The sequence below is a fragment of the Schizophyllum commune genome (assembly GCF_000143185.2).
Source record: "Schizophyllum commune H4-8 unplaced genomic scaffold SCHCOscaffold_14, whole genome shotgun sequence".
In the NCBI taxonomy this organism is placed as follows: domain Eukaryota; kingdom Fungi; phylum Basidiomycota; class Agaricomycetes; order Agaricales; family Schizophyllaceae; genus Schizophyllum; species Schizophyllum commune.
In genome coordinates this window covers 987,104-1,011,720 of record NW_026089551.1, presented here as the reverse complement: position 1 = coordinate 1,011,720, position 24,617 = coordinate 987,104, and the positions used below count along the sequence as shown (strand labels likewise).

General features: G+C 59.6%; 13 protein-coding genes across 13 annotated transcripts; 5 read left to right on the top strand and 8 right to left on the bottom strand.

Annotated features, from left to right (window-relative positions):
- Window positions 1-980: 980 nt before the first annotated feature.
- Window positions 981-1,982, bottom strand: SCHCODRAFT_02115864 (uncharacterized protein). The gene is made up of 4 exons (XM_050341839.1): window positions 1,808-1,982; window positions 1,613-1,747; window positions 1,052-1,506; window positions 981-993 (listed from the first exon to the last, which is right to left on the bottom strand). Exons 2-3 carry the CDS (start codon window positions 1,649-1,651, stop codon window positions 1,369-1,371), a joined length of 177 nt encoding a protein of 58 aa, XP_050197518.1. The 5' UTR covers window positions 1,652-1,747; window positions 1,808-1,982; the 3' UTR covers window positions 981-993; window positions 1,052-1,368.
- Window positions 1,880-2,848, top strand: SCHCODRAFT_02643478 (uncharacterized protein). The gene is made up of 5 exons (XM_050346329.1): window positions 1,880-2,103; window positions 2,159-2,248; window positions 2,336-2,579; window positions 2,627-2,708; window positions 2,763-2,848. The coding sequence occupies exons 2-3, from the start codon at window positions 2,167-2,169 to the stop codon at window positions 2,476-2,478; spliced, it is 225 nt and encodes a 74-aa protein (XP_050197517.1). The 5' UTR covers window positions 1,880-2,103; window positions 2,159-2,166; the 3' UTR covers window positions 2,479-2,579; window positions 2,627-2,708; window positions 2,763-2,848.
- A 139-nt stretch (window positions 2,849-2,987) lies between these two features.
- SCHCODRAFT_01106695 (uncharacterized protein) lies at window positions 2,988-3,966 on the bottom strand (the record flags this gene model as incomplete). The annotated part of the gene is made up of 6 exons (XM_003027157.2): window positions 2,988-3,149; window positions 3,204-3,231; window positions 3,298-3,360; window positions 3,492-3,519; window positions 3,801-3,861; window positions 3,913-3,966. The coding sequence occupies 6 exons, from the start codon at window positions 3,964-3,966 to the stop codon at window positions 2,988-2,990; spliced, it is 396 nt and encodes a 131-aa protein (XP_003027203.1).
- A 163-nt stretch (window positions 3,967-4,129) lies between these two features.
- On the bottom strand, window positions 4,130-4,399 carry SCHCODRAFT_02643473 (uncharacterized protein). Its single transcript, XM_050346328.1, has 2 exons — window positions 4,225-4,399; window positions 4,130-4,157 (listed from the first exon to the last, which is right to left on the bottom strand). Exon 1 carries the CDS (start codon window positions 4,388-4,390, stop codon window positions 4,232-4,234), a length of 159 nt encoding a protein of 52 aa, XP_050197516.1. The 5' UTR covers window positions 4,391-4,399; the 3' UTR covers window positions 4,130-4,157; window positions 4,225-4,231.
- A 380-nt stretch (window positions 4,400-4,779) lies between these two features.
- On the bottom strand, window positions 4,780-5,288 carry SCHCODRAFT_02115762 (uncharacterized protein; the record flags this gene model as incomplete). Its single annotated transcript, XM_050341838.1, has 1 exon — window positions 4,780-5,288. A coding segment is annotated over one exon (382 nt), but the record flags the coding sequence as incomplete, so codon positions are not given.
- Window positions 5,289-6,252: 964 nt separating this feature from the next.
- On the top strand, window positions 6,253-7,285 carry SCHCODRAFT_02519331 (uncharacterized protein; the record flags this gene model as incomplete). The annotated part of the gene is made up of 4 exons (XM_003027335.2): window positions 6,253-6,446; window positions 6,584-6,750; window positions 6,806-6,833; window positions 6,892-7,285. 4 exons carry the CDS (start codon window positions 6,253-6,255, stop codon window positions 7,283-7,285), a joined length of 783 nt encoding a protein of 260 aa, XP_003027381.1.
- Window positions 7,286-9,219: 1,934 nt separating this feature from the next.
- SCHCODRAFT_02518737 (uncharacterized protein) lies at window positions 9,220-10,027 on the top strand (the record flags this gene model as incomplete). The annotated part of the gene is made up of 2 exons (XM_003027334.2): window positions 9,220-9,878; window positions 9,931-10,027. 2 exons carry the CDS (start codon window positions 9,220-9,222, stop codon window positions 10,025-10,027), a joined length of 756 nt encoding a protein of 251 aa, XP_003027380.1.
- Window positions 10,028-10,044: 17 nt separating this feature from the next.
- Window positions 10,045-12,553, bottom strand: SCHCODRAFT_02673202 (uncharacterized protein; the record flags this gene model as incomplete). Its single annotated transcript, XM_003027156.2, has 7 exons — window positions 10,045-10,820; window positions 11,248-11,372; window positions 11,699-11,827; window positions 12,084-12,216; window positions 12,268-12,345; window positions 12,401-12,476; window positions 12,536-12,553. The coding sequence occupies 7 exons, from the start codon at window positions 12,551-12,553 to the stop codon at window positions 10,045-10,047; spliced, it is 1,335 nt and encodes a 444-aa protein (XP_003027202.1).
- Window positions 12,554-13,130: 577 nt separating this feature from the next.
- On the bottom strand, window positions 13,131-14,179 carry SCHCODRAFT_02115678 (uncharacterized protein). The gene is made up of 4 exons (XM_003027155.2): window positions 14,079-14,179; window positions 13,908-14,019; window positions 13,699-13,844; window positions 13,131-13,585 (listed from the first exon to the last, which is right to left on the bottom strand). Exons 2-4 carry the CDS (start codon window positions 13,912-13,914, stop codon window positions 13,328-13,330), a joined length of 411 nt encoding a protein of 136 aa, XP_003027201.2. The 5' UTR covers window positions 13,915-14,019; window positions 14,079-14,179; the 3' UTR covers window positions 13,131-13,327.
- Window positions 14,180-15,128: 949 nt separating this feature from the next.
- Window positions 15,129-16,566, bottom strand: SCHCODRAFT_02519126 (uncharacterized protein; the record flags this gene model as incomplete). Its single annotated transcript, XM_050343411.1, has 7 exons — window positions 15,129-15,242; window positions 15,297-15,451; window positions 15,508-15,525; window positions 15,584-15,613; window positions 15,671-15,687; window positions 15,888-15,949; window positions 16,534-16,566. Coding segments are annotated over 7 exons (429 nt in total), but the record flags the coding sequence as incomplete, so codon positions are not given.
- A 123-nt stretch (window positions 16,567-16,689) lies between these two features.
- SCHCODRAFT_02643459 (uncharacterized protein) lies at window positions 16,690-17,338 on the bottom strand. The gene is made up of 2 exons (XM_050346327.1): window positions 16,861-17,338; window positions 16,690-16,810 (listed from the first exon to the last, which is right to left on the bottom strand). The coding sequence occupies exon 1, from the start codon at window positions 17,289-17,291 to the stop codon at window positions 17,061-17,063; it is 231 nt and encodes a 76-aa protein (XP_050197513.1). The 5' UTR covers window positions 17,292-17,338; the 3' UTR covers window positions 16,690-16,810; window positions 16,861-17,060.
- Window positions 17,339-18,489: 1,151 nt separating this feature from the next.
- Window positions 18,490-19,529, top strand: SCHCODRAFT_02556798 (uncharacterized protein; the record flags this gene model as incomplete). Its single annotated transcript, XM_003027331.3, has 3 exons — window positions 18,490-18,833; window positions 18,885-18,912; window positions 18,977-19,529. The coding sequence occupies 3 exons, from the start codon at window positions 18,490-18,492 to the stop codon at window positions 19,418-19,420; spliced, it is 816 nt and encodes a 271-aa protein (XP_003027377.2). The 3' UTR covers window positions 19,421-19,529.
- A 1,339-nt stretch (window positions 19,530-20,868) lies between these two features.
- Window positions 20,869-23,719, top strand: SCHCODRAFT_02693680 (uncharacterized protein). Its single transcript, XM_050346858.1, has 8 exons — window positions 20,869-22,018; window positions 22,071-22,149; window positions 22,216-22,435; window positions 22,489-22,737; window positions 22,937-22,996; window positions 23,091-23,236; window positions 23,311-23,452; window positions 23,492-23,719. Exons 1-8 carry the CDS (start codon window positions 21,348-21,350, stop codon window positions 23,680-23,682), a joined length of 1,758 nt encoding a protein of 585 aa, XP_050197512.1. The 5' UTR covers window positions 20,869-21,347; the 3' UTR covers window positions 23,683-23,719.
- The last annotated feature ends 898 nt before the right edge of the window (window positions 23,720-24,617 follow it).

The window sequence follows — 24,617 nt, the reverse complement described above, 5'->3', positions numbered from 1 at the left end:
TCGCCATACAAGGCGTCAGCACGCTCCTGACGACTTTGAGGAGATGGGGGAGGGGGAGGGTACCCCACCCCCGCCACAAATCTCATCTAGGAGCCTCGCTCTCCGGCAATGCGGCCTCATCGGAAGGCGTGCGAAATCCTGCGAAAGGGGGGTAAGTCCGCTTGCGATTAGAAGGGGGGGGGAGGGTAACCCACCCTCGTCGCTTTCTCATGAGCAACCCCACGCGCGCCTCCGGCGGCTCCCCCTCGCCGAGATGTTGTCCGAAAGATCCTGTATAAGGCGGTCAGCATCCTCATGACAAGTAAGGGGGCGAGAGGGTGACCCACCCTCATTGCATCCTTCACCGAGGGACCCCACGCGTGCCTCCGGCGGCTCGGAGTCAGCGAAAAGTCGTCAAAACATCTTTGAAAAGGGGGTCAGCGGGCTTATGGAGAAGGGGGAGTGGAGGGAGGGAGTCCTACCCTCAACGCATCCCATTCGAGTGGCCCACGTGCGCCTCCGGCGGCTGGACCCCGTCGGAAATCGTCAGTCTTTGGAGATGGGGGGTGGGGGAGGGTACCCACCCAAGCATGCCACCAACGGCTCTACCCGGCTGCGAATGGGAGGCACTCAGTACGCTGCAACAGAAAGAAAGTGATGGAAATGACTCGTTAATAACACCATCCCCTTTCGCGAGGGAAAGGCGCCCATCGCCCACTCCTTCGCGCTCCCAGAGGTAGAAGGAACCCCTCCCCCAGCGCTTAGCTCGCCCGAAGCACCGTGTGCATGCCTTCGGCTGCTCAACCTAGCGAAGATGCGAGTTAGTAAGTTTGACCAAAAACAAGGAAGGGGTATAACACACCGACAACTTCACCCCCTCTCGCATTCAAGCGTCCTCGCGACCATCCCTTTTCCTCAAAAGGGCGGGGGAGGACCCTCTCCCGTCGTGTCATTCGCCCGAGGGAGCCCGCGCACACCTTGGCAGCTTGCCGCCGTCGAAAATTGTCTCAAGGTCTATAAAGGGCGGGTCAGTACGCTTATGACAGGGGAAGGGGGAGGGAGGGGGACCCACCCTCGTCGCACTCCTTAACGAGGGGGCCCGCGCTCACCTCCGGTTTCTCAAATACGCTTGAAGTCACTCAAAATCATGCGAAGGGGGGCCTTGAGATCAGCGGATGGAGGGATCCCCCACCCTCGTCGCATCCCCCCTCGAGGGATGCCCCTCACGCCTCCGGCGGCTCAGGCTCCGCAAAAAGACATCATACACAAGGTCAAGGTACCCCCAACCTGACTCAGGTCGGAGAGAAGAGCGAGGGCCCCCGCCCTCTTCGCGGCCTTCACCAGGGGTGCCCGCGCGCCTCCGGCGGCTCGACCTCACCAAAACGTTGGTCAATGGTCGCGTGATGTTCGGTTTGTCAGTTTTTGAGGAAGGGAAGGGAGGGCGGCCTGCCCTCGTCGCATCTTTCGCCGAGGGACCCCGCGCATGCCTCCGGCGGCTCGGGGTCGGCGAAAAGTCGTCTTAAAATCCTTCAGAAGCGGGGTCAGCCCGATGAGATCAAAAGGTAGGGGGGAGGTACACCCTCGCCGCGGTCTTCATCGCAAAGGAGCGCGAGCGGTGAACGGAGCAACTCACCGATAATCTCGCCCCTCCCGCGTCACAGTGCCTCCGCATATCACTCCCACTCGGCGTGATGCGGGGCGAGTCCTCTCCCCCGTCGGCTCTCTTGCCCGAAGCAGCGCGCGTATGCCTTCGGCGTCTCAGCCTGATCTGAAAATGGGTCCAGTAAGGGCGATTTGCAGAAATAAGAATAAAAAGCGCATAACTTACCCAGCATCCCACCCCCTCCCAGCGCGCTGCTTGCCCTCAAAGAAGTGTGGAGGGCCCCTTCCCCATCTCATGCTCTGGAAGAGGGAGCGCGCGCGTGCCTCCGGCAGTCGGGGGACCTAAGAGAAATTATGGAAAAAGGGGTCAGCGAGGTTGATATATGATGAGCATAACTCACCGGCGCGCCGCAATGCCCCCTCTCCTCCAGTTCTCAAGGAGATATACCCCTCCCTCTTCACCTGGATCGGCAAAGGGGGCTGGCGTGTGCGTCTCATGGCGCGAGACATGTCGATAATTCACTTTGGAAGGGGGTCAGAGGAACTATCAATGCGGTTAGGGGGCGAGCAAACCCACCAGGACCGATGGCGGACCACCCTCATCGCCTCCTTCGCCCGAGAGCGCGCGTGTATGTCTCCGGCGGCCCGGGTGTCCACGCAAAGGCATCTGAAACCGAGTCAGCACGAGCTGAAGGCGGAAATCTAATGCAATATCGCCTCCAGTGTAGGGCTTGTTGCGCGTTCGTGTACTCACCAGTCCCCCTTCACCCCCAGCTCGCTATTACGGCTGACTTGGGTACCCCCGCCACCGAGTTTCGAGAAAAGGCCCCCTGCATCATCGCGTGCTGTCGGAATGACCCGGGCAAAGGGCCTAGAAGGAGGAGGGAGGTGTCCTGAATCGCTGCGCGTGGCGACGACGACAGTCGGGGATAGCCCAGACGCCGACGTAGAGGAAGGAAGGGGGCGGGCAACAGCGTGCCGAAAGCTGCGCTCATCGCCTGCGCTGAGGTGAGCCACGAGACGCGACGGAGGGGCATTGGTTCACCGATGCTGACGACGCTCACACGTCTTCGAAGTCGCGCCGGGAGCAAGGAAAAGAGGGCGGGGCTTCAGGATGACTTCGCGCTCTATGTCTTCGCTGAGTACGGTGCAGCTGGCGGTCAGAACGAGCGGAGAATTACCGAGACGAGCGCGGTAGTAAGACTATCCTGTTGCTCCTCAACAGAGACGGCAGTGAACTTGCAGCCCAGTCGCCGTCGGAGGCCGTACAGCGGCCCGCTGCAACCCGAGCACCGTCGAGCGGTCTCTCTCTCGCCCGTCAAGATAAGCATGCATGAGCGGATAATGCCGTGCTCACCGCATACCACAATGCCATCCGCATCGCCCAGGGTGCTAGACGCGCCGAGTCAGGGAGGTCGGGAGTTGCGGAAAAGGGCGACCGCGTCCCCCCACTTCCAGTTGTAGGCCTGTTGGGGGCGCATCGAGGCGTGGAAGATGAGCGCGGCGTCGTCGACGATGGTGGTGAGATGAGAGTGGCTGTAGCGAGTCGTGGGGGCTGACGTGATGGCCTAGAGCGCGCCCGGTCAGGGTGGTGCGACATCGAAAATACCGTCCGTGCTTACCCGGTGAGCAAGGGTCAGACAGCAGCGTCTAAGTGATATCACTGTTCAATTAGTTAGAAGGCGCAATAGATAGATATATAATCGATAGACTTACCCGAGGAGCATCGAGACCGGCAAATGCGTTTGGTGTCGATTGATGGTGCGCGTTGGAAGAAGCCTGTGAAAGGGATCAGTAAATGTGTACAGCGCTTGTAGGAGAGCAAGTGCGCGCTTAATAAGTATTAGAGCATCTGAGTAAGGAGTGGGGTGAGTTTGACAATTAGTAGTAGCCAAGGAAGGCAGACTTACCGGTCAATGCGGAAGGGGGATGCTCGACCTGAGGGAAAGAGGGTTGTAAGGCTCAGAACAAGCGAAAGATGAGAGCACTCAGATAGAATGGTGGTCATAAGATATCCACGAAGAGGCGGTTAGGAGAAGAAGAAGAAGAAGAAGGAAAGAATGAGGAAGGGAGTGGCTTGCTGATTGAAGCGGTGAGATGCCCTAACCTTTATACCTCGCAACGGCCCAACGCCGTGCCCAGTCGCCGCCCAATCTTCCAGACCGGCGTCGTATACTTCCGGATCAGACCTCGGCTGTCCGCGACCGGGACCCGCCCACCGAAAAGTCGGAAGATTGGGGGGATGCGCGCGCAGCGCGCATTCAATCTTCCGCCGCTCCCCTGCGCGAATGTCAGCCAGAGCGCGCAAAAAATGCGTCGAGACTTGCTCACCCGGGCTTGGGATGCCATGCACGTGGCCTCCGGAGGGGAAGGACGGGGGTTCATGCGATCTGTCCGTTGGGTGGCGCGCACGCTGCAGGACGTTGTACAGCGCCTGCTCGACCGCGACCACTAGCCCGCAGCGTCAGTAAGGTCGCAAAGATCTCGAGGAGAGTCGCGCAACACGTGGCGGTGCTGACGTGGCGCGGGTGCGACACAGCAGAGACCGGGAAAAAGTCCAACTTGCTGCCATCACGCTCTATCTCCATTTAGCAGGCTTTGAGCTGCGCGGACGGCGGCACGCCAAAAGCGCCTCCTCCTCACCGACTCGCTATCTCAAAGCTCCGGCAGTGACGGGACACGTGTATGCGGCGATGCCAAGATGGTTGGCGGTCCTCGGCGAGGGGAAATTGGGGCTGGTCCATTGTTCTCGCCAAGGTGAGGATAGCAGAGTGGGCGCGGACGCGCCGAGGCCGCCGCCGGCGCGCATCAAGCTTCCAAGCTTCTCATCTAATATTTGAGTGTCTAGAGCGTCGCGTTCGGAGGGATCCACATGCCGGAAAGCGGAGGAAGTCGTGGGGTGGTGAATGGCGGCGAGCAAATATTCGGCAATTTGCACGCCGAGGCCGAGTCCGGGGAGCGTCGTGATGCTTCAAGCATGTTGGATAGTGTAGCCAGAGTGACTTACACGGGGCTGGGCGTCGTGTAAAGGACGCGTTTGTGATGGGGAAAATGCGGGAGGACGAGGAGACAGTGTGTATTGCGAGATGGGAATGGCGCCGGGGATGTCCAAACTTCCTGAGTCACATGTATAGTACTTGAAGACTATGTATCTGTGTTTATCCGGTCAGCAAAGGCCCATGTGGTGATTGTATGAGCGCACCAAACGCGACGCCACATATTCAAAACGCCCTTCCCGACGTCCTACAGACCTCAATACGCGGCGGAGGCGAGTCGGAATTGCATAAAACGTCTCTCCCAGGTTCCCCCCTTCATTCCTTGGAGGTCAGGTATTTCCACCCAAGTGACGACTTACCATGGATATTCGGGTCGGGTATGCATACATCTTGTTTCGACCTTCAGTTACGATAAGAGAGGACGCATTCCCTGCTGACCGACACCAAGTGCGCCTTCGGGAATGTTTCGGAGGTGTGTCTGGGACATGTCTGGACCCATCGTGGGTGCGGGGGGTGATGGGGGATAGGTGCCGTAGGCTGAGATCGCGTCGTGAAGCAGCAGCCGTGTCGTTCAAGACGTTCTCAAAGATCTCGTTGCGCTGTCTGGTCCTTGCGTTGGAGATGAAAAGGTGATCGCGTGGCGACGAGGATGCCGTTGTCGAAGGTACGGGGGGCGATGGCGATGGGCGCAGAATGCGGGAGGCGGGCGGGGGAAGCGCGGTCGGGAATTGCCGACGACCGGCGCGGCGGGGCGGAAGCCGGTAAGCGCCCGGCGCCTAAGGCACGCTCCTTGTTCCCGGCCGTCACCGTCGTTCCCCGTGTCTGCGCGCCGCCCCGTCGACCGCCTCCTCGCTCTGCAGGTGACTTTGGAGATGTCTGGGGACCTCTCTTCTCACTCAACCCGACTATCTAATGTCAATTCCATCTATTTTGCTCATTTCGCTGCGAGAAACCTTCACGGCGCAAGCCCTTCAGCGGCGACCTCTGCGTTGAGCGTCGCGCGGCTCAAAACACGTGTATCGGCGAGAACAAGATGTCCTCTACTCAGGCACCCCCGCGGAGTGGCCTAGGCGAATTCCCCGCGCGGGGAGACATGTCGATTTGTTGACTCCGACGGGCTTCTCGTCAAAACCTTCCGACTTTGGTAGGTTGTCGCGTCTGTGCGGGACCCTGAGCCCCGGGGATCTCAGTCTTCGGTCGCTCTCGTGCGCTCTCGGACCGCCGACCGCCCGTCTCGCCGCCCGACTTTCCCAGTGGCGGCACTTCGCGCGCCGTGTCCTTCCTCCCATGCCGTCTCGTCATCGGTGTTAAGCTCGCAATAGCTGCGAGCGTTTTCGCTCAGTTTTCACGTCGTCACGCGCCACAAGGCTCAACGCTCCGCCTTAGAATACCTGCAACTCGTCCGCGCAGAGCGCTGTACTAGTAGTCGATGAGTATAAGGATCTTCGCACACTTGGGGCATATACGGTACGTGCTGCGCTCAACCCGCAAGAACTCTGCGCTCACTGCGCTTTAGACCGTCGCACCGAGACTCGCTCTCGTCACCGCATGCCTCCTTCAAGCCTACAGTGTCGAAGCAATGCATTGGCGTCCGCCGAGCGGCGCCGCGCGGTGCGTGACACGACTCTTGCGATCTACCCCAACGCTTACAAGTGCCCAGATCACGACGACACGAATGATTCTCGTCCGCCGAATGAGGCCGGAAGACTCACGGCCCAGATCTCTGTTCGCCGACCGCCGGGCTCGCCATCCCACGACTCGCAGGCTCGTCTACGAGCGAGAAGTACCCTGCGTCGCTCCCTCGTTCCTGCCAACCACCTCATCAAGCGCTGAAGCAATGTATTTTCGTCCGACGAGCAGGGATTTATGGTGCGTAACCTGCTTCTCATGCGAAAGCCGACAGCTCACGACGCTCCAGAATCCCGCGGCGGCCAATGCACGTGCAGGAATCAAGATACCAACTCTCTAAGCCTGCGCTCTCGCTGACGCCCTCACCGACTCGGCAGCACCATCTTCGTCACGCAAACCCGAGCATCAAACCCCCAGCGCTATCTGCACGTCATCGACGCTCCCAGCATCGTTATTCCCGCTGTGCAAGCTCAACGACTTTCGCTTCACCTTGACGACTCTCGGGCGACTGTGGCTTTGCCGCAACTACTCCTCGTCAACTCTCGTGCGTCGAATTTAGCCCCGATGCTCTCCCGTCGATTCAAGCGCTGAAGCAATAGAATTCCGTCCGGCGAGCGGAGTAATAAGGTACGTACTATACTTCACACATGTAAGTCAAACACTGACTCCTCGCTGTCTCATCCAGCTGTAGTCTCTACCATCGCTCTCACGTCAGCTCCCTCCCAAGTGCGACCTCCACCCTCGCCTTCGCTCTTACGCAGGCGCTCCTACTTCCCCTCCATTCTCGCTTCCGCTTCCGCTCTCGAGCTCGTTATTTACCCTCGCTTGCCGCTTCAAGCGCGACCCGTCTCGCCTCGAGCTTTCAGTGCTCACCCCGAGCCATTCAGCGCTCCTCCAAGCTGCCCAGCGCTCACCCCAAGCTCACCAGCGCTTACCCCAAGCTTCCCGGCGCTCCCCTCGCTATCCTAAAGCTCCCCATCACTGTCCGTCGCCTCCCAAACGATTTCATGGCGCCCGAGTCCCCTCAAGTGATCTACGAAGGCCCCCAAGGCATCTACAAAGCCCTTCAACTAATATAGCCATGAATATTCGTCCGCCGAGCGGGATAATGCGATCTAGGCAGTCTACTTATATGATCTGGGCAGCCTTACTTACCCGAAACCTTCTCGACCACCTAGATCGGCAGTCGAGTGCGTTGCTGCTCTCGAACGCTTTGCTGACCTCCGAGCGCGTTTCTGACCCTCGAAACGTTCTGACGATGGTGTGAGCGTCTCACGGACCCCTCGAGCGCTTCTCTGACCTCCCGGATATCTTTCTACCTTCTCGAGCGCTTTCTCACTCTTGCTGCGAAGTCCTCTATACTCCTGTCATGATGTGTACTATGCAATATGACCTCGGCTGTTGAGCTCGAGCTTGCTTGGTCTGGACTTGCTCGGTCTTTACTTGCTCATTCTCGGTCTTGACTTGCTCGTTCTCGGTCTTGACCTGCTCATGACTGACTGTTTGACAACCTGACAAGTCTCGACCCTTGACCCGCTCGCTCGAGTCGACCCTTGATCCTCAGCCGAGCCTCAAGCATCACCGCCATCCCGACATCTGCCCCATGGTCTTCTCACCTCTGTCTCGGTCTTCTCGTCTCCTTCTCTATCTCCTCAGCCCCTCGACAGCGTCTCGATCATCCCCGCAGCCTCGACCACGGCTACTCTTGCCCATCGGCTTCTCATCTCGCCCGCGACCTTTACATCTCCTCCGTCAACACCTCGGCTGCACTCTCGATCCCCCTGCGCTCCGTCCATTCTCTCCTACTCACCCACAGCGCTTGTCACCTGTACGCTCGTAGGCCGTCTTGAGACTTGTACTCGATGTGTAGCATGGGAATAGAGAGCAGACTCATTGTGCACCCACCTTACGCCCGTAGCTTATATGCCCCACCCATGGTTGGGTCTCGAGCAGCTACGGATCAGCTCGCGGAAGGTAAATGAGAGCTTGTACGACGGAAGAGAGGCGTGGCAGGGTCGAGGCGAGCCCTCGACGGCGATTAATAGCCATCGAACGATGTCCGAGCGAGATCACGGAATGATTATCGTGGATAACGGACGATTTGTGATGGCTGGAGCGGGGTCCGTGATGGTGGGCGCTGGTGGCAGAGGAGAGTGACTGGAAGAGTAAAATCGAGAGGAGGGGAGCAAGGAGGGGGAGGGACTAGCAGTTTTGCAGAAAGGTTGGCCTACCCACACCCTGCAATTTCGTCTTTGAACGACAGGAAACGGAGAAGAACTCGAGCCTGCACAATTGTTAGAGCCGAGGTGTCACGCTTTCCCAGCGAGTTCGGAGGGAATAACACAGGCAGGAGCGATTGCAGCGACTTGTAACCTGGGGGATGTCTTAGTTTCAAGGTTACACTCCCGCCGCACCTTGTCCGAAGTTGCTAGCTGCAGCGGATCGCGAGATAGCAATTACAGGAGGTCGTAGATGCGAATTTTCTCACTTTTGACCGATTAGGAAACGCGACGGTTGATGTTCGGTCACGTCACGCGGGGCGCGCAGGGACAACCGCCGGAGACCGCCATCTCGACGCTGACTCGACGCCGACTCGATTCCAGCTGGACTCGCCGTCACCCGACAAGTAATGCGAGACTCGAACGCAGACTCGGAAGCCCGCGGCGATGACGTCGCGCCTTGACAGCTGGCGTGCCGGCATCCTTCGCGCCCTTCTCTCCTCCTGCGATCGCTGGCACACCCGACCGCGTACGCGCTGACAGCTCGTCGGAGCCGGCGCGACAGCGAGCACATCCCACCACGCAGCCACCCTCCCGTCCCCGCGTCCTCGCGTCCTCTCTACGCCGTCGCAATCGGACTTCCTCCTCAGACTGTCGCCGTCCGCGGTTGCCGCGTCAACGTCCCCAGTAGTTGCGGGAAAAGTGAATGCCAAGGAGCGAGTCGATGCGGGCAGCGAGCGCGACACGTCGACAGGGGCTGCACGCGAGCGGGCGACTCTCCTCTCCCAACGCCCATGACCAGCAGGAACCGCGAGCCTCGCTCACGCGCCGCATCTCTCGTTCGCGCTGCGCGTTCTGCCGCCAGCTCTCGTGCATCTACTCCGGGATCCATTGATCTCACTGATAGTGTGTCTACGACCGGATCCTCGTCTGGAAGTAGGAAGCGCAAGCACAGATCAGTCAGCCTGCCAAGGCAGCCCAAAAGATCGCGGAGGATTGCTGCTATACACGCTCCGCACGACGGATCAGAAATCGGTACATTCTCGGCGGGAAACACGCAGGCTCTATCTGGCGAGGGCCCCGGGGAAGTTGGCTTTGACCTGACAGTCGCGGACGTACTGGAGCAGCCAGAGCAGTACGCCGACGTCGAGACTTTGCCCGACATAGGGCTGGGGGTCGTTGACAGGCCCCCCTCTCCTTCTGCCAACGCGAAGGGGAAACAGCGCGCCGCTACGCGCTCACCTACACCCGAGCCCAAAGCGGAGCCCGCTTCGCCCGCGCCACCGCCCAAGCAGACGCCCCTCGCCGAGTATACCTGCCCCATATGCTTCTTCGCGCCGACGAATGCGACTCTGACTCCCTGCGGCCATATTTGCTGTGGGAGCTGTCTGTTTACGGCCGTCAAGACCGCGATGTTGCGTGCGGCGCATACGCCGGAAGGATTGGAGGCAAAGTAAGACACAGAAGCGTATTCATTGTGTGTATCATTCTAATCCTTGCTGCAGGTGCCCCGTCTGCCGTGCCACAATCCCGAGCTGGGATGGTCGTGGTGGAGGCGTGATCGGTCTCAAGTTACGGTCGAAGGTCACTATAAGTCTCTAAACTGGCGGCACTCCCACCTACACGATATACTTTTCACATGAGAAAAAGTCCAGCTTGCCGAGGTTGATGCCCATGCTCGCGCATACCCTCCCCCACATCTCCTCTGACATCCTGGGCTCTATGCGCTCTATCCCTCCCTTAGGAAAGACGCTCGTCAGGAAGGCCGCCACTGGCTTCACCTGCGCGTACGACAATACCGAGCACATGAACTCCAGTACGATCGGCCTGTTTTCTACGCGCTCGTCCTCTCGCACCTCCACCGGATCGGGTATGTCGGAGAGGTCCAGATTCGTGAGGAAAAACCTCTTGAACCTCGGGCAGTGCCGCGCGAGCGGGATGAGCGTGCGCAAGGTCACTCGCGGGATATATGGGGCAAGCGCATCGAGCGTGCTCCACCAGCTCCCCAGCTCCGTCCATGCCTTGCACATTAGCTCGACCGCGCCGTCGATGTCCGCGTCGCCGCTCTGCCACCCGATGGCGGCGCTGGTGATGTGCGGGAACGCGAGGAGGGGGAGTGCGCCAGCCAAGCCGGGGACGACGTTGACCTGCGTGAGGCTGTCGCGCGCGATGCGCGCTCGTCGTCGAAACAGTCGAACGCGTGCGTGTCGTCGGTGCCGAGCGCCTCGTGCGTGTGGGGATTCGCGAGTTCGGAATCGGAGGAGGGAGGGGGAAACGGCGCGTAAACAGAGTCGGTAGCAGAGCTCGTCGATAGGATGGTAATCTAGGCTGTCTGAACGCTTACTACCAGCCGCACTTTGCTCGGGAACTCCAGCCATCGCCTTTGCTCGAAAGCCTGCCAAGCGTCAGTGAGAGCGACATCCCCCTTCCCCCCGCGTCGCTAAAGGACACCCTTCCGCTCATCACACATCCCATCTCATCCCCGCTCGCTCATTCAGCCCTAATCAAGTCCCGCTCTACCGAAATCGCGAGCTTGCCACCCACCCACCCTCCGTCAGGGCCTCAACCCCCTGGCCTCCCTGCTCAAGAAGAACTGACAGAAAGTCAGGTCGCTGCACATCAAGACGACCACGGGCGAGCCCGTCCGCTTGTTCTAAGCGTTGTGCATTGCTACATCTAGATAACAGAGTCGTACTCAATTGAACTCGTGAATTACACCCCACTCGACGCCGCGTCGTCGCGCGCGAGTCCAAGCGACTCGGAACCCCACCCCGATTAGCTCAAAGGAAAGGCGCGTAGCATCCACCTCGCCTTCTTCGCACCACGGGCCCCCTCCTGCAATCCCTTCCCTTCCTCTAGAACGTGAGCAACCGCACGCTCGCACTCCCCCTCGCAAAGAACGAGGGCGGATAGCGCGTCAACGCGGCTGTTTCCATCGCACTCGTAACTGCAGACAGTCAGTGAGTGAATGAGAACGCACGCCCCAAGCGCACCAATTCCAATCTCAGTGCCCCTCCTTCGCCGTCGCGCACCATCTCACGGTTTCCCAGGCTTGAGAATCGCGTAGAAGGTGGCGTGCGTCGTGAAGGGGAGGGGGGTAACGATGGGATATCGGAGGGGAGGGCGTCGACGACGAGAGCGTGAGGGTGGAAGGGGAAAGCGCCGAGAAAGGGCAGGGAGGGCGCGGAGGGGAGACGGGGAGGGGACGAGAAGGGGGAGGGCAGGGGAGAAGGAGGGGATAGGAAGAAAACGTTGGGGAATAGGATAGCTCACCGCCATGATATAACACCCACCCTCGCTGGAGAGGGGGGAGCGAGAAGGGGGAGGAAGTCCCCTTCCCCCTCGCCTTCGTCATACCGACAGCAGGCGTTGACCGTCGGCGACCAAGCGGGCACGAGCGCACTGCAGACAGCGGTCAGCCGTCGATAGGAGGAAGGGGATGTAGAGAGTATCGCACCCTCCTCGTAGAACTCACCTAAGGAGCGCGTGCATGGCCCCGGCAATTGGGAGGTACCATATTGTCTGCCGGGTTATAATCGATACGCATTTGAGAAGGAAAGGGGGGAAGGGGGAGGGTGACCTCACCCCCTTCGCAATGCTCACCTAGGGCGCCCGAGCACGTCTCCGACGGCTCGACCCCATCGAAAAATCGCCTTACAAGGCGTCGGCACGCTCCTGACGATTTGAGGAGATGGGGGAGGGGGAGGGTACTCCACCCCCGCCACAACTTTCGTCTGGGAAAATCGCTCTCGCCTCCGGCGGTGTGGCCTCACCGAATGTCGTGCGAGATCCTGCGAAAGGGTGGTAAGTCCGAATGTGAGTAGAAGGGAGGGGTAACCCACCCTCGTCGCTTTTCTCATAGAGCAACCCTACGCGCGCTCTCGGCGGCTCCCCCACGCCGAAGCGTCGTCCGAAAGATCCTGTATAAGACGGTCAGGATCCTCATGACAGGTAGGGGGCGAGAGGGTGACCCACCCTCGTCGCATCCTTCACCGAGGGACCCCGCGCGTGCCTCCGGCGGCTCGGGGTCAGCGAAAAGTCGTCCCAATAGCTTTAAAAAGGAGGTCAGCAGGCTTATGGAAAAGGGGGAGTGGAGGGAGGGTGTCCTACCCTCGACGCATCGCTCATTCTAGGGGCCCACGCGCGCCTCCGGCGGCTGGACCCTGTCGAGAAATTGTTAGGCTTTGGGAATGGGGGGTGGGGGCGGGTCCCCACCCCAGCATGCCACCAAGGGCTATACCTGGTTGCGAAGGCGAGGCACTCAGTACGCTGCAAGAGAAAGAACGGGATGGAAATGACTTGCCGATGACCCCATCCCTTCTTTTGCGAGAAAAGGCGCCCCTCGCCGATTGCTTCACGCTCATAAAGGTCGGGACCCCCTTCCCCATCGCGTAGCTCGCTCGGATCAGCGTGAGCGTGCCGGCGGCTCAACCTAGCGAAGATGGAGGTCAGTAAGCTTGCCGAAAACAAGGAAGGGGCATAACTCACCCACAACTCTAACCCCTCCCGCGCTCAAGCGTCCCCACAGCCATCCCTTCTCCTTAAAAGGGTGGGGGAGGACGCTCCCCCGTCGCGTCATTCGCACGAGGGAGCCTGCGCACGCCTCGGCAGCTTGCCGCCGTAGAAAATTGTCTCAAGGTCTATAAAGAGCTGGTCAGTACGCTTATGACAGGGGAAGGAGAGGGAGGGAGACCTACCCTCGTCGCACTCCTCAACGAAGGGGCACGCGCTCGCGTCCGGTTCCTCGAACACGCCTGAAGTCACTCAAGAAATTGCGAAGGGGGGCCTTATGTTAAGAGAGGGCGGATGTAGAGATCCCCCACCCTCGTCGCACCCCCCCTCGAGGGCTGTCCCGCACGCCTCCGGCGACTCAGGCTCAGCAGAAGGACATCATACAAGGGGTCAAGGTCCCCCAACCTGACTCAAGTCGGAAAGAAAGTGGAGGGCCCCCACCGTCTTCGCGGCCTTCACCGGGGGTGCGCGCGCGCCTCCGGCGGCTCGACCTCGCCAAAAGGTTGGCCGATGGTCGCGTAAAGTGGAATTAGTCTGTTCGTAACGGCGGAGGGGGAGGGAGGGCACCCTGCCCTCGTCGCATCCTTCACCGAGGGACCCCGCGCATGCCTCCGGCGGCTCAAGGTCGGCGAAACTTCGTTCCAAAATCTTTCAAAAGTGGGGTCAGCACGATGAGGTCGAAAGGGTAGGGGGGGAGGTACCCCCGCCCTCGCCGTGGTCTTCATCGCAAAGGAGCGCGAGCGGTAAAGGGATCAGCTCACCGATAATCTCGCTCCCCTCCCGCGTCCTTTCTGAGTGCCTCCGCATATCGCTCTCACCTGGGGTGATGTGGGGCGAGACCCCGCCCCCATCCATCGAGCATCTCGCACGAGGCAGCGCGCGTGTGCCTTCGGCGGCTTTGTCTGATCTGAGAATGGTTTCAGTGAGCGCGTTCTGTAAAAGTATAAAGTCAGAAAAGTGCATAGCTCACCTAGCATCCCCCCTCCCAGCGTGTCCCTTTCCCTTGAGAAGGTGGGGACGACCCCTCCCCCTCGCGTACTCTGGAAGGGGGAGCGCACACGTGCCTCCGGCGGTCGAGGAATCTAAGAGAAATCATGGAGGAAGGGGTCAGCGCGATCAATGTATACTGAGCATGACTCACCGGCGCGCAGCAATGCCTTCTCTCCAGTTCTTAAAGAGATATACCCCTCCCTCTTCACCTAGATCGGCAGAGGGAGCCGGCGTGTGCATGTCATGGCACGGGGCATGTCGATATTCTACTTTGGAAGGGTCAGCGGGATTCTGAATGCGTTAGGGGGGCGAGCAAACCCACCAAGACCGAGGGCGGACCACCCTCAATGCGTCCTTCGCCCGAGAGCGTGCGTGTATGAGTCCGGCGGCCCGGGTGTCCACCAAAAACGTCTGAAAAGGAGTCAGCACGACGTAAAGGCGAGACATAAAATGCGATATCGCCCTCCAGTGTAGGACTTGACGCGCGTTCGTGTACTCACCAGTCCCCCTTCAACCTCAGCTCTCTATCACGGCTGTGTTGGGTACCTTCGGCCTCCGAGGTTCGCGAAGAAGGCCCCCTGCAACATCGCGTGCTATCGGAATGACCCGGGCAAAGGGTCTAGAAGGAGGCGGAAGGTGTCCTGAATCGCTGCGTGTGGTGACGACGACAGTCGGGGATAGCTCAGGCGCCGACGTAGAGGTAGCAAGGGGGTGGGCAACGGCAGGCCGAACGCCGCGCTCATCGGCCTGCGCTGAGGTGAGCCTTGGGACGCGACGGAGGGACATTAGCTCACCGACACTGACGACGCTCGCACGCCTTCGAAGTCGCGTCGTGAGCAGGGAAAAGGTGGCGGGGCTTCAGGGTGAGATCGCGCTCTATGTCTTCGTTGAGCGCGGTGCAGCTGGAGGCGAGAAAGAGTGCAGACTCACCGGGATGAGCCTATAGTGAGACCATCGTGTTGCTCATCGACAGAGACGACAGGGAAGTTGCAGCCCAGGCGCCGTCGGAGGCCGTACGGCGGCCCGCTCCAAGCCGAGCATCGTCGAGTGGTCTCTGTCTCGCCCGTCAAGATAAGCAGGCATGAATGATAAGCTCGTGCTTACCGCGTACCACAGCGCCAACCGCATCGCCTGGAGTGCTAGACGCGCCGAGTCAGAGAGTTCGGGAGTTGCGGAAGAAGTCGCCCGCGTCCCCCGACCTTCAATTGCATGCCTGCTGAGCGTGCATCGAGGCGCGGAAGATGAGCGCGGCGTCGGCGTTGATGGTGGTGAGATGAGAGTTGCCGTAGCAAGTCGGGGTGGTCGACGTGATGGCCTAGAGCACGCCCGGTCAGGGTGGCGCGACACCGAAAATCCAGCCCGTGCTTACCCGGCGAGCAAGGGTCAGGCAGCGACGTGCAGCGCTATCACTGTCTAATGAGTTAGGAAGTACAACAGATAGATAGAGAGCTATAGACATGCCCGTGGAGCATCGAAACCGGCAAGTGCGTTTGGTGTCGATTGATGGTGCGCGTTGCAAGAAGCCTGTGAAAGCGATCAGTAAATGCGTAGAGCGCTCGTAGGAATGCAAGCGCGAGCACCAATAGTTCGTAGAGCATCTGAATAAGGAGTGGGGTGAGTATAACAAGTAGTAGCGAGTAAGGGAGGCAGACTTACCAGTGAATGTGCCGAAGAGAGACGGTTGACCTAAAGGCAAGAGGTTGTGAGTCTCAGAACAAGCAAAGGATCAGGGGAATCACATACGACGGTGGTCAGAAATCCTTCACGAAGGGACGGTTAGGCGAAGGGGAGGTAGGAGAGAATGGGGAGGGGGTGAATTGCTGATTGGAGCGGTTAGATGCCCTACCCTTTATACCTCGCAAACGGCCCAACGCCGTGCCCAGTCGCCGCCCAATCTTCCAGACCGGCGTCGCATATTTCCGGATCAGACCTCGGCTATCCGCGACCGGGACCCGCCCACCGGAAAGTCGGAAGATTGGGGGGATGCGCGCAGAGCGCGCATTCGATCTTCCGCTGCTTCCCCTGCGCGAATGTCAGTCAGAGCGTGCAGAAAGTGCGTCGAGACTCGCTCACCCGGGCTTGGGATGCCGCGCACGTGGCCCCCGGCGGGGAAGTACGAGGGCTTATGCGATCTGTCCGTTGGGTGGCGCGCAAGTTGCAGGACGTTGTACAGCACCTACTCGACCGCGTCCACCGGGAAACAGCGTCAGTAAGGTCGCAGAGAGCGCGCGACACGTGGCGGTGCTGACGTGGCGCGGGTGCGACGCAGCAAAGACCGGGAAAGAGTCCAACTTGCTGCCATCAGGCTCTATCTCCATTTAGCAGGCTTTGAGCTGCGCGGAGGGCGGCGCGCCAGAAGCGCCTCCTCCTCACCAACTCGCTATCTCAAAGCTACGGCAGTAGCGGGACACGTGTATGCGGCGATGTCAAGATGGTTGGCGGTCCTCGGCGAGGGGAAATTGGGGCTGGTCCATTGTTCTCGCCAAGGTGAGGATAGCAGGGTGGGCGCGGACGCGCCGAGGCCTCCGCCGGCGCGCATCAAGCTTCCAAATTTCTGGTCAGATGTATGAGTGTCTAGAGCGTCGCGTTCGGAAGGATCCACCTACCGTAAAGCGGAGGAAGTCGTGAGGGAGGTGAATGGCTGCGAACGGATATTCGGCAATTTGCACGCCGGGGCCGAGTTCGGGGAGCGTCGTAATTTTCGAAAGATGTTAGGTAGTATAGCCGTAGTGACGTACATGGGGCTGGGCGTTGTGTATAGGGCGCGTTCGTGATGGGGAAGATGCGGGAGGACGAGGAGACGGTGTGTATTGCAAGGTGGGAATTGCGCCGGGGCTGTCCAAACTTCCAAATTCGCGTGTATACTACTCGAAGACTATGTATCTGTGTTTAGCCAGTCAGCGCAGGCCCATGCGGTGAATGTACGAACGGACCAAAAGCGACGCCACATATTCAAAAAGACCATCCCGACGCCCTACAGACCTCGATACGCGGCGGACATGAGTCGGAATTGCATAAAACGTCTCTCCCATGTCCCCCCCTTCATTTCTTGGAGGTCAGGTATTTCCACCCAAGTGACGACTTACCATGGATATTCAGATCGGGTATGCATACATCTTGCTTCGACCTTCAGTTACGATAAGGGAGGACGTGTTCCCTGCTGACCGACACCAAGTGCGCCTTCGGAGATGTTTCGGAGGTGCGTCTGGGACATGCCTGGACCCATCGTGGGTGCTGGGGGTAATGGGGGATAGGTGCCGTAGGCTGAGATCGCGTCGTGAAGCAGTAGCCGCGTCGTTCGAAAGCTTTCGAACGATCCCGTTGTGCTGCCTGTTCCATTCGTTGGAGATGCGAGGGGGATCATTTGGCGACGAGGATGCCGTTGTCGAACGTACGGGGGGCGATGGCGATGGGCGCAGAACGCGAGAGGCGGGGCGGGGGAAGTGCGGTCGGGAATTGCCGACGACCGGGGGCGCGGGGCGGAAGCCGGTAAGCGCCCGGCGCTTAAGGCACGCTCCTTGTTCCCGGCCGTCACCATCGTTGCCCGTGTCTGCGCGCCGCCCCGTCGACCGCCTCCTCGCTCTGCAGGTGACTTTGGAAATGTCGGGGGGCCTGTCTTCTCACTCATTCCGACTATCTAATGTCAATTTCCATCTATTTTGCTCATTTCGCTCGAGAAAACTTCACGGGGAAAGCCCTCTAGCGGCGATCTCTGCGTTGAGCGTCGCGCTGCTCAGAACACGTGTATCGTGAAGAACAAGATCTCTTAAACTCAGGCACCCGTGCGGAGTGGTCCAGGCAAATTCCCCGCACGGGGAGAAATGTCGATTTGTTGACTCCGATGGGCTTCTCGTCAAAACCTTCCGACTTTGGTAGGTTCTCCCGTCTTTCCGCGACCCTGAACGCCAGGAATTTGAGCCTTCGGTCGCTCTCGTGCGCTCTCGGGCCGCCGACCGCCCGTCTTTCTCGGTGGCGGTGCTTTGCGCGTCGTGTCTTTCCTCCCATGTCGTCTCGTCGTCGTGTCAAGCTCGCAATAGCTACGAACGCTTTCGCTCAGTTGTTACGCCTCCTCGTCGCCACGGGCAACAAGACTCAACGCTTCGCCTCTGAATACAACCAAGTCGTCACACGCAGACCACTGTAGTGGACGAGTATATGAATATTGACCCGGCGAGCGGGCATTGACGGTACGTGATACGCTCCACCCCTCCAGAAATCTTTTCTCAATCTGCTCTAGACCGTCGCACCGAGACTCGCCCTCGTTACCGCACGCCTCGTTCGTCGAATACGGCGCTGAAGGAATAGGTTGTCGTCCGCCGCGCGGTGCGTGATACGGCTCTTTCAAGTGCCCAGATCACGACGACGACGCGGATCATGCTCGCTCATTGAACGAGGCTGGAAGACTCACGGCCGAGATCTCCGTTCGCCGACCGCCGGCCTCGCCATCCCACGACTCGCACGCTCGTCCACGAGTGAGAAGTCTCCCGCGTCGCTCCCTCGTTCCTGCCAACCACCTCATCAAGCGCTGAAGCAATGTATTTTCGTCCGCCGAGCAGGGATATATGGTGCGTAACCTGCTTCTCATGCGAGAGCCGACAGCTCACGACGCTGCAGAATCCCGCGGGCGCCAATCGACGCTCGGCAATCAAGTCACCAACTTCCGAAGCGCCTGCGCTCTGACTCAACAACTCGCTGACGCCGCCATCCACTCGGCGGCACCATCTTCGTCGCGCAAAGTCGAGCAACAAGCCCCCAGCGCAATCTGCCGGTCATCGACGCTTCCAGCATCGTTCTCCCTGTCGCGCAAGCTCAACGACTTTGGCTTCACTCAACTACCTCGGCTTCACCTCGGCGACTCTCGTGCGATTGCGGCTTCACCCCAACTACTTCTCGTCGACTCTCGTGCGTCGAATTTAGCCCCGATGCTCTCCCGTCGATTCAAGCGCTGAAGCAATAGAATTCCGTCCGGCGAGCGGGGTAATAAGGTACGTGCTCTACTTCATACTCGTCGGTCAAACGCTGACTCTTCACTGTCTTGTTCAGCTGTAGCCTCTATCATCGCTCTCAAGTCAACTGCCATGCCTGTCCTCCCAAGGCAATCGCCTCGCCTCCCCCGAGCGCGACCTTGACCCTCGCCTTCGCTCTGAAGCAGGCCCTTCCACTTTGCCCGCCATCCTCGCTTCCGCTTCCGCTCTCGAGCTCGTCATTCACCCTCGCTTTTCGCTTCAAGCGCGACCCCTCTATGAATCTGTCTCGCTTCGAGCTTCCCGTGCTCACCCTGAGCCATTTAGCGCTTACGCCAAGCTGCCCAGCGCTCACCCCAAGCTTCCCGGCACTCTCTTCACCCTCCTAGATCTCCCCATCATCGTCCGTCGCCTCCCGAACGATCTCATAACGCCCGAATCCCTCCGAGCGATCTACGAAGGCCCCCGAGTGATCTACAAAGCCCCCCAATTAATATGTCCATGGATCTTTGTCCGCCGAGCGAGGTGATACGGCCGGGGCAGCCTTACCTACTCGAGACCTTCTCGACCACACAGATAGGCTCTCGAGCACTTTGCTGACCCGCGAGCGTGTTGCCAACCCGCGAGTGCGTTGCTGGCCCTCGAATGTTCCGATGCAGCTGTGAGCATCTCACTGACCCCTCGAGCGCTTCTCTGACCTCCCGGATACCTTTCTACCTTCTCGAGCGCTTTCTCACGACTTCACTGTTTCTGCGAAGCCTTCTATACTCCTGTCATGATGTGTACTATGCAATATGACCTTGGCTGTTTAGCTCGTTTGTTGGGCTTGCACGGTCTTGACTTGCTCGTTCTCGGTCTTGACGTGCTCATTCTCGGTCTCAAGTTGCTCATTCTCGATCTCGACTTGCTCAGTCTCGGTCTCGACTCACTCATTCTCGATCTCGACTTGCTCATGACTGACTTGTGTGGCAACCCGACGAGTCTCGACTCTACCCTTGATTTCGGCTTTCGATCCATTCGACTTGATGCTCACCATGCTCGAATCGACTCGACTGAGTCTCGGTCTTCTCGTCTCCTGCTCTATCTTCTCACCCCCTCGACAGCCTCTCGAACATCCCCGCAGCCTCGACCACGGCTAGTCTCGCCCGTCGGCGTCTCATCTCACCCTCGACCTTTACATCTCATCCGTCAACACCTCGGCTGCACTCTCCATCCCCCTGCGCTCCGTCCATTCTCTCCCACTCACCCACAGCGCTTGTCACCTATACGCTTGTAGCCTATCTCGAGCCTTGTACTCGTTGTGTTCACTGTAGCATGTAGCATGGGCAGAATGTGCACCCACCTCACGCCCCTACCTTATATGTCCGACCCATGGCCGTGTCTCGAGCAGCTACGGATCAGCTCGCGGAAGGTAAATGAGAGCTCGTACGACGGAAGGGGGGCCGAGGCGAGCCCTCGATGGCGATTAATAGCCATCAAACGACGTCCGAGCGAGATCACGGAATAATTTTCGTGGATAACGGATGATTTTTGATGGCTCGAGCAGGGTCTGTGATGTCTGGAGCGGGGTCTGTGATGGTCTGTGATGGTGGGCGCTGGTGGCAGAGGAGAGTGACTGGGAGAGAAAAATCGAGAGGAGGGGAGCAAGGAGGGGGAGGGACTAGTTGTTTTGCAGAGAGGTTGGCCTACCCACACCCTTTAGTTTTGTCTTTGAACGACAAGGAACGGAGAAGGACTCGAGCCTGCACAATTGTTAGAGCGGAGGTGTCACGCTTTCCCAGCGAGTTCGGAGGGAATAGTAAAGGAGCGAGTAATTGCAGCGACTTGTAACCTCGGGGACCTCTTAGTTTGGTGAATGCACTCCCGCCGCACGCTGTCCGAAGTCGCTAGCTGCAGCGGATCGCGAGATAGCAATTACAGGAGGTCGTAGATGCGAATTTTCTCACTTTTCACCGATTAGGAAACGCGACGGTTGATGTTCGGTCACGTCACGCGGGGCGCGCAGGGACGACCGTCGGAGACCGCCATCTCGATGCTGACTCGAGTCTACCTAGCCTCGCCGTCTGGCCACCGCTCACCCGACAAGTCGCGCGGGACTCGAACGCAGACTCGGAAGCCCGCGGCGATGACGTCGCGCCTTGACAGCTGGCGTGCCGGCAGCCTTCGCGCCCTTCTCTCCTCCTGCGATCGCTGGCACACCCAACCGCGTACCCGCTGACAGCTCGTCGGAGCCGGCGCGACAGCGAGCACATCCCACCAAGCAGCCACCCTCCCGTCCCCGCGTCCTCGCGTCCTCTCTACGCCGTCGCAATCGTGTCGTCATCCGCGGTTGCCGCGTCGACGTCCCCAGTAGTTGCGGGAAGAGTGAATGCCAAGCAGCGAGTCGATGCGGGCAGCGAGCGCGACACGTCGACAGGGGCTACACGCGAGCGGACGACTCTCCTCTCCCAACGCCCATGACCAGCAGGAACCGCGAGCCTCGCTCACGCGCCGCATCTCTCGTTCGCGCCGCGCGTTCCGTCACCAGCTCTCGTTCCCGCTCTCGTGCATCTACTCCAGGCTCTCTTGACCTCACTGATAGTACGTCCGCGGCTGGATTTACGTCTGGAGACAGGAAGCGCAAGCACAGATCAGTCAGCCTGCCAAGGCAGCCCAAAAGATCGCGGAGGATTGCTGCTATACACGCTCCGCACGACGGATCAGAAATCGGTACATTCTCGGCGGGAAACACGCAGGCTCTATCTGGCGAGGGCCCCGGGGAAGTTGGCTTTGACCTGACAGTCGCGGACGTACTGGAGCAGCCGGAGCAGTACGCCGACGTCGAGACTTTGCCCGACATTGGGCTGGGGGTCGTTGACAGGCCCCCCTCTCCTTCTGCCAACGCGAAGGGGAAACAGCGCGCCGCTACGCGCTCACCTACACCCGAGCCCAAAGCGGAGCCCGCTTTGCCCGCGCCACCGCCCAAGCAGACGCCCCTCGCCGAGTACACTTGCCCAATATGCTTCTTCGCGCCGACCAATGCGACACTGACTCCCTGCGGCCATATCTGCTGTGGGAGCTGTCTGTTTACGGCCGTCAAGACCGCGATGTTGCGTGCGGCGCATACGCCGGAAGGATTGGAGGCAAAGTAAGACACAGAAGCGTATTCATTGTGTGTATCATTCTAATCCTTGCTGCAGGTGCCCCGTCTGCCGTGCCACAATCCCAGGCTGGGATGGTCGTGGTGGAGGCGTGATCGGTCTCAAGTTACGTTCGAAGGTCACTATAAGTCTCTAAACTGGCGGCACTTCCACCTACACGATATACTTTTCACATGAGGAAAAGTCCAGCTTGCCGAGATGGATGCCCATGTTCGCGCATACCCTTCCCCACATCTCCTCTGACATTCCGGGCTCTATGCGCTCTATCCCTCCCTTAAGAAAGACGCTCGTCAGGAAGGCCGCCACTGGCTTCACCTGCGCGTACGACAATACCGAGCACATGAATTCCAACACGATCGGCCTGTTTTCGACGCGCTCGTCCTCTCGCAGCTCCACCGGATCGGGTATGTCGGAGAGGTCCAGATACGTGAGCAAAAATCTCCTCAAGTTCGGGCAGTGCCGCGCGAGCGGGATGAGCGTGCGCAAGGTCACTCGCGGGGTATACGGGGCAAGCGCATCGTGTATGCTCCACGGCGCATCCGGCATTATCTCCAGCTCCTCCAGCTCCGGCCACGCCTTGCACATCAGCTCGACCGCGCCGTCGATGTCCGCGTCGCCGCTCTGCCACCCGATGGCGGCGCTGGTGATGTGCGGGAGCGCGAGGAGGGGGAGTGCGCCAGCCAAGCCGGGGACGACGTTGACCTGCGTGAGGCTGTCGCGCGCGATGCGCGCTCGTCGTCGAAAAAGTCGAACGCGTGCTGGTTATCGGTGGCGAGCGCCTCGTGCGCGCGGGGATTTCCGAGTTCGGGATCGAAGGAGGGAGGGGGAAGGGATTTGTAAACAGAGTCAACAGCAGAGTTCGTCGATAGAATGGTAAACTACTCTGTCTGGACGCTTACTACCAGCCGCACCGCGACTTTTCTCGGAATCCCTAGCCATCGCCTTCACTCGAAAGCCTGAAAAGCGTGAGTGAGAGCGACATCCCCCTTCCCCCCGCGTCGCTAAGGGACTCCCTATCACTCAAAATCCATCCTATCTCATCCCCGCTCGCTCATTCAGCCCTAATCAAGTCCCGCTCTACCGAAATCGCGAGCTTGCCACTCACCCTCCCTGCTGGTCCCCCTGCTCAAGAAGAACTGACAAAACGTCAGGTCGCTGCACATCAAGACGACCACGGGCAAGCCCGTCCGCTTGTTCTAAGCGTTGTGCATCGCTCTATCTAAATAACAAAGTCATAATTATTTGAACTCGTGAGCTACACCCCACCCGACGCTTGCAGAGCCGTCGCGTCGTCGAGTGCGAGTCAAAGCGACTCGAAAACCCACCCCAAGTCTCGAGAGAAGGGCGCGTGACATCCACCTCGCCTTCTGCTCATTACGAGCCCCCTTCTGCTATCCCTTCCCTCGCTCGTGAAGACCGAAGTGCTCGCTCTCCTCCCCCTCCCTCCTCCACTCGCGAAGGACGAAGGCGGCTAGCGCGTCAACGCAGTCGTTCCATCGCACCAGAACTGCAGAAACGTCAGCGCGTGAATGAGAACGCACGCCCCAAGCGCACCAATTCCCATCTCAGTGCCCCTCCCTCGCCGTCGCGCACCATCTCACGGTTTCCCAGGCTTGAGAATCGCGTTGAAGGTGGCGCGCGTCGTGGATAGAAGGGGTAACGGAGGGATATCGGAGGGGAGGGTGTAGATGAGAGCGTGAGGGTGGAAGGGGAAAGCGCCGAGAAAGGGCAGGGAGGGCGCGGAGGGGAGACGGGGAGGCGACGGGAAGGAGGAGGGGATAGGAGGGAAAATTGGGGAATATGATAGCTCACCGCCATGATATGACATCCGCTCTCGCCGGAGAGGGGGAAGGGGGAATGGGGAGAAGTCCCCTCCCCCCTCGCCTTCGTCATACCGACAGCAGGCGTTGATCGTCGGTGACCAAGCGGGCACAAACTGCCGACAGCGGTAATTCGTCGATAGTAGGAAGGGAATGGGGAGGGGCTGAGCCAGAGTCAATACGCGTTCAAGAAGGAAAGGGGAAGGGGTGAGGGTATCCCACCCCCTTCGCAATGCTCACCTAGGGCGCCCGCGCACGCCTCCGGCGGCTCTATCCCAGCGAAAAATCGCCTTAGTACAAGGCGTCGGCACGCTCCTGACGATTTTGAGGAGATGGGGGAGGGGGAGGGTAACCTACCCCCGCCACAAATCTCATCTAGGAACCTCGCTCTTGCCTCCGGCGGTGCGGTCTCACCGAAAGTCGCGCGAGATCCTGCGAAAGGAGGTTAAGTCCGCTTGCGATTAGAACGGAGGGGGGAGGGGGGAGGGTGACCCACCCTCGTCGCTTTTCTCATAGAGTAACCCCACGCGCGCCTCCGGCGGATCCCCCTCGCCGAATTGTCGTCAAAAACATCCTGTATAAGTGAGTCAGTGGCTTCACGACAAGTAGGGGGGCGAGAGGGTGACCCACCCTCGTCGCATCCATCACCGAGGGACCCCCCGCGTGCCTCCGGCGGCTCGGGGTCGACGAAAAGTCGTCCAAATATCCTTCAAAAGGGGGTCAGCGGGCGTATGAAAAAGGGGGAGTGGAGGGAGGGTGTCCTACC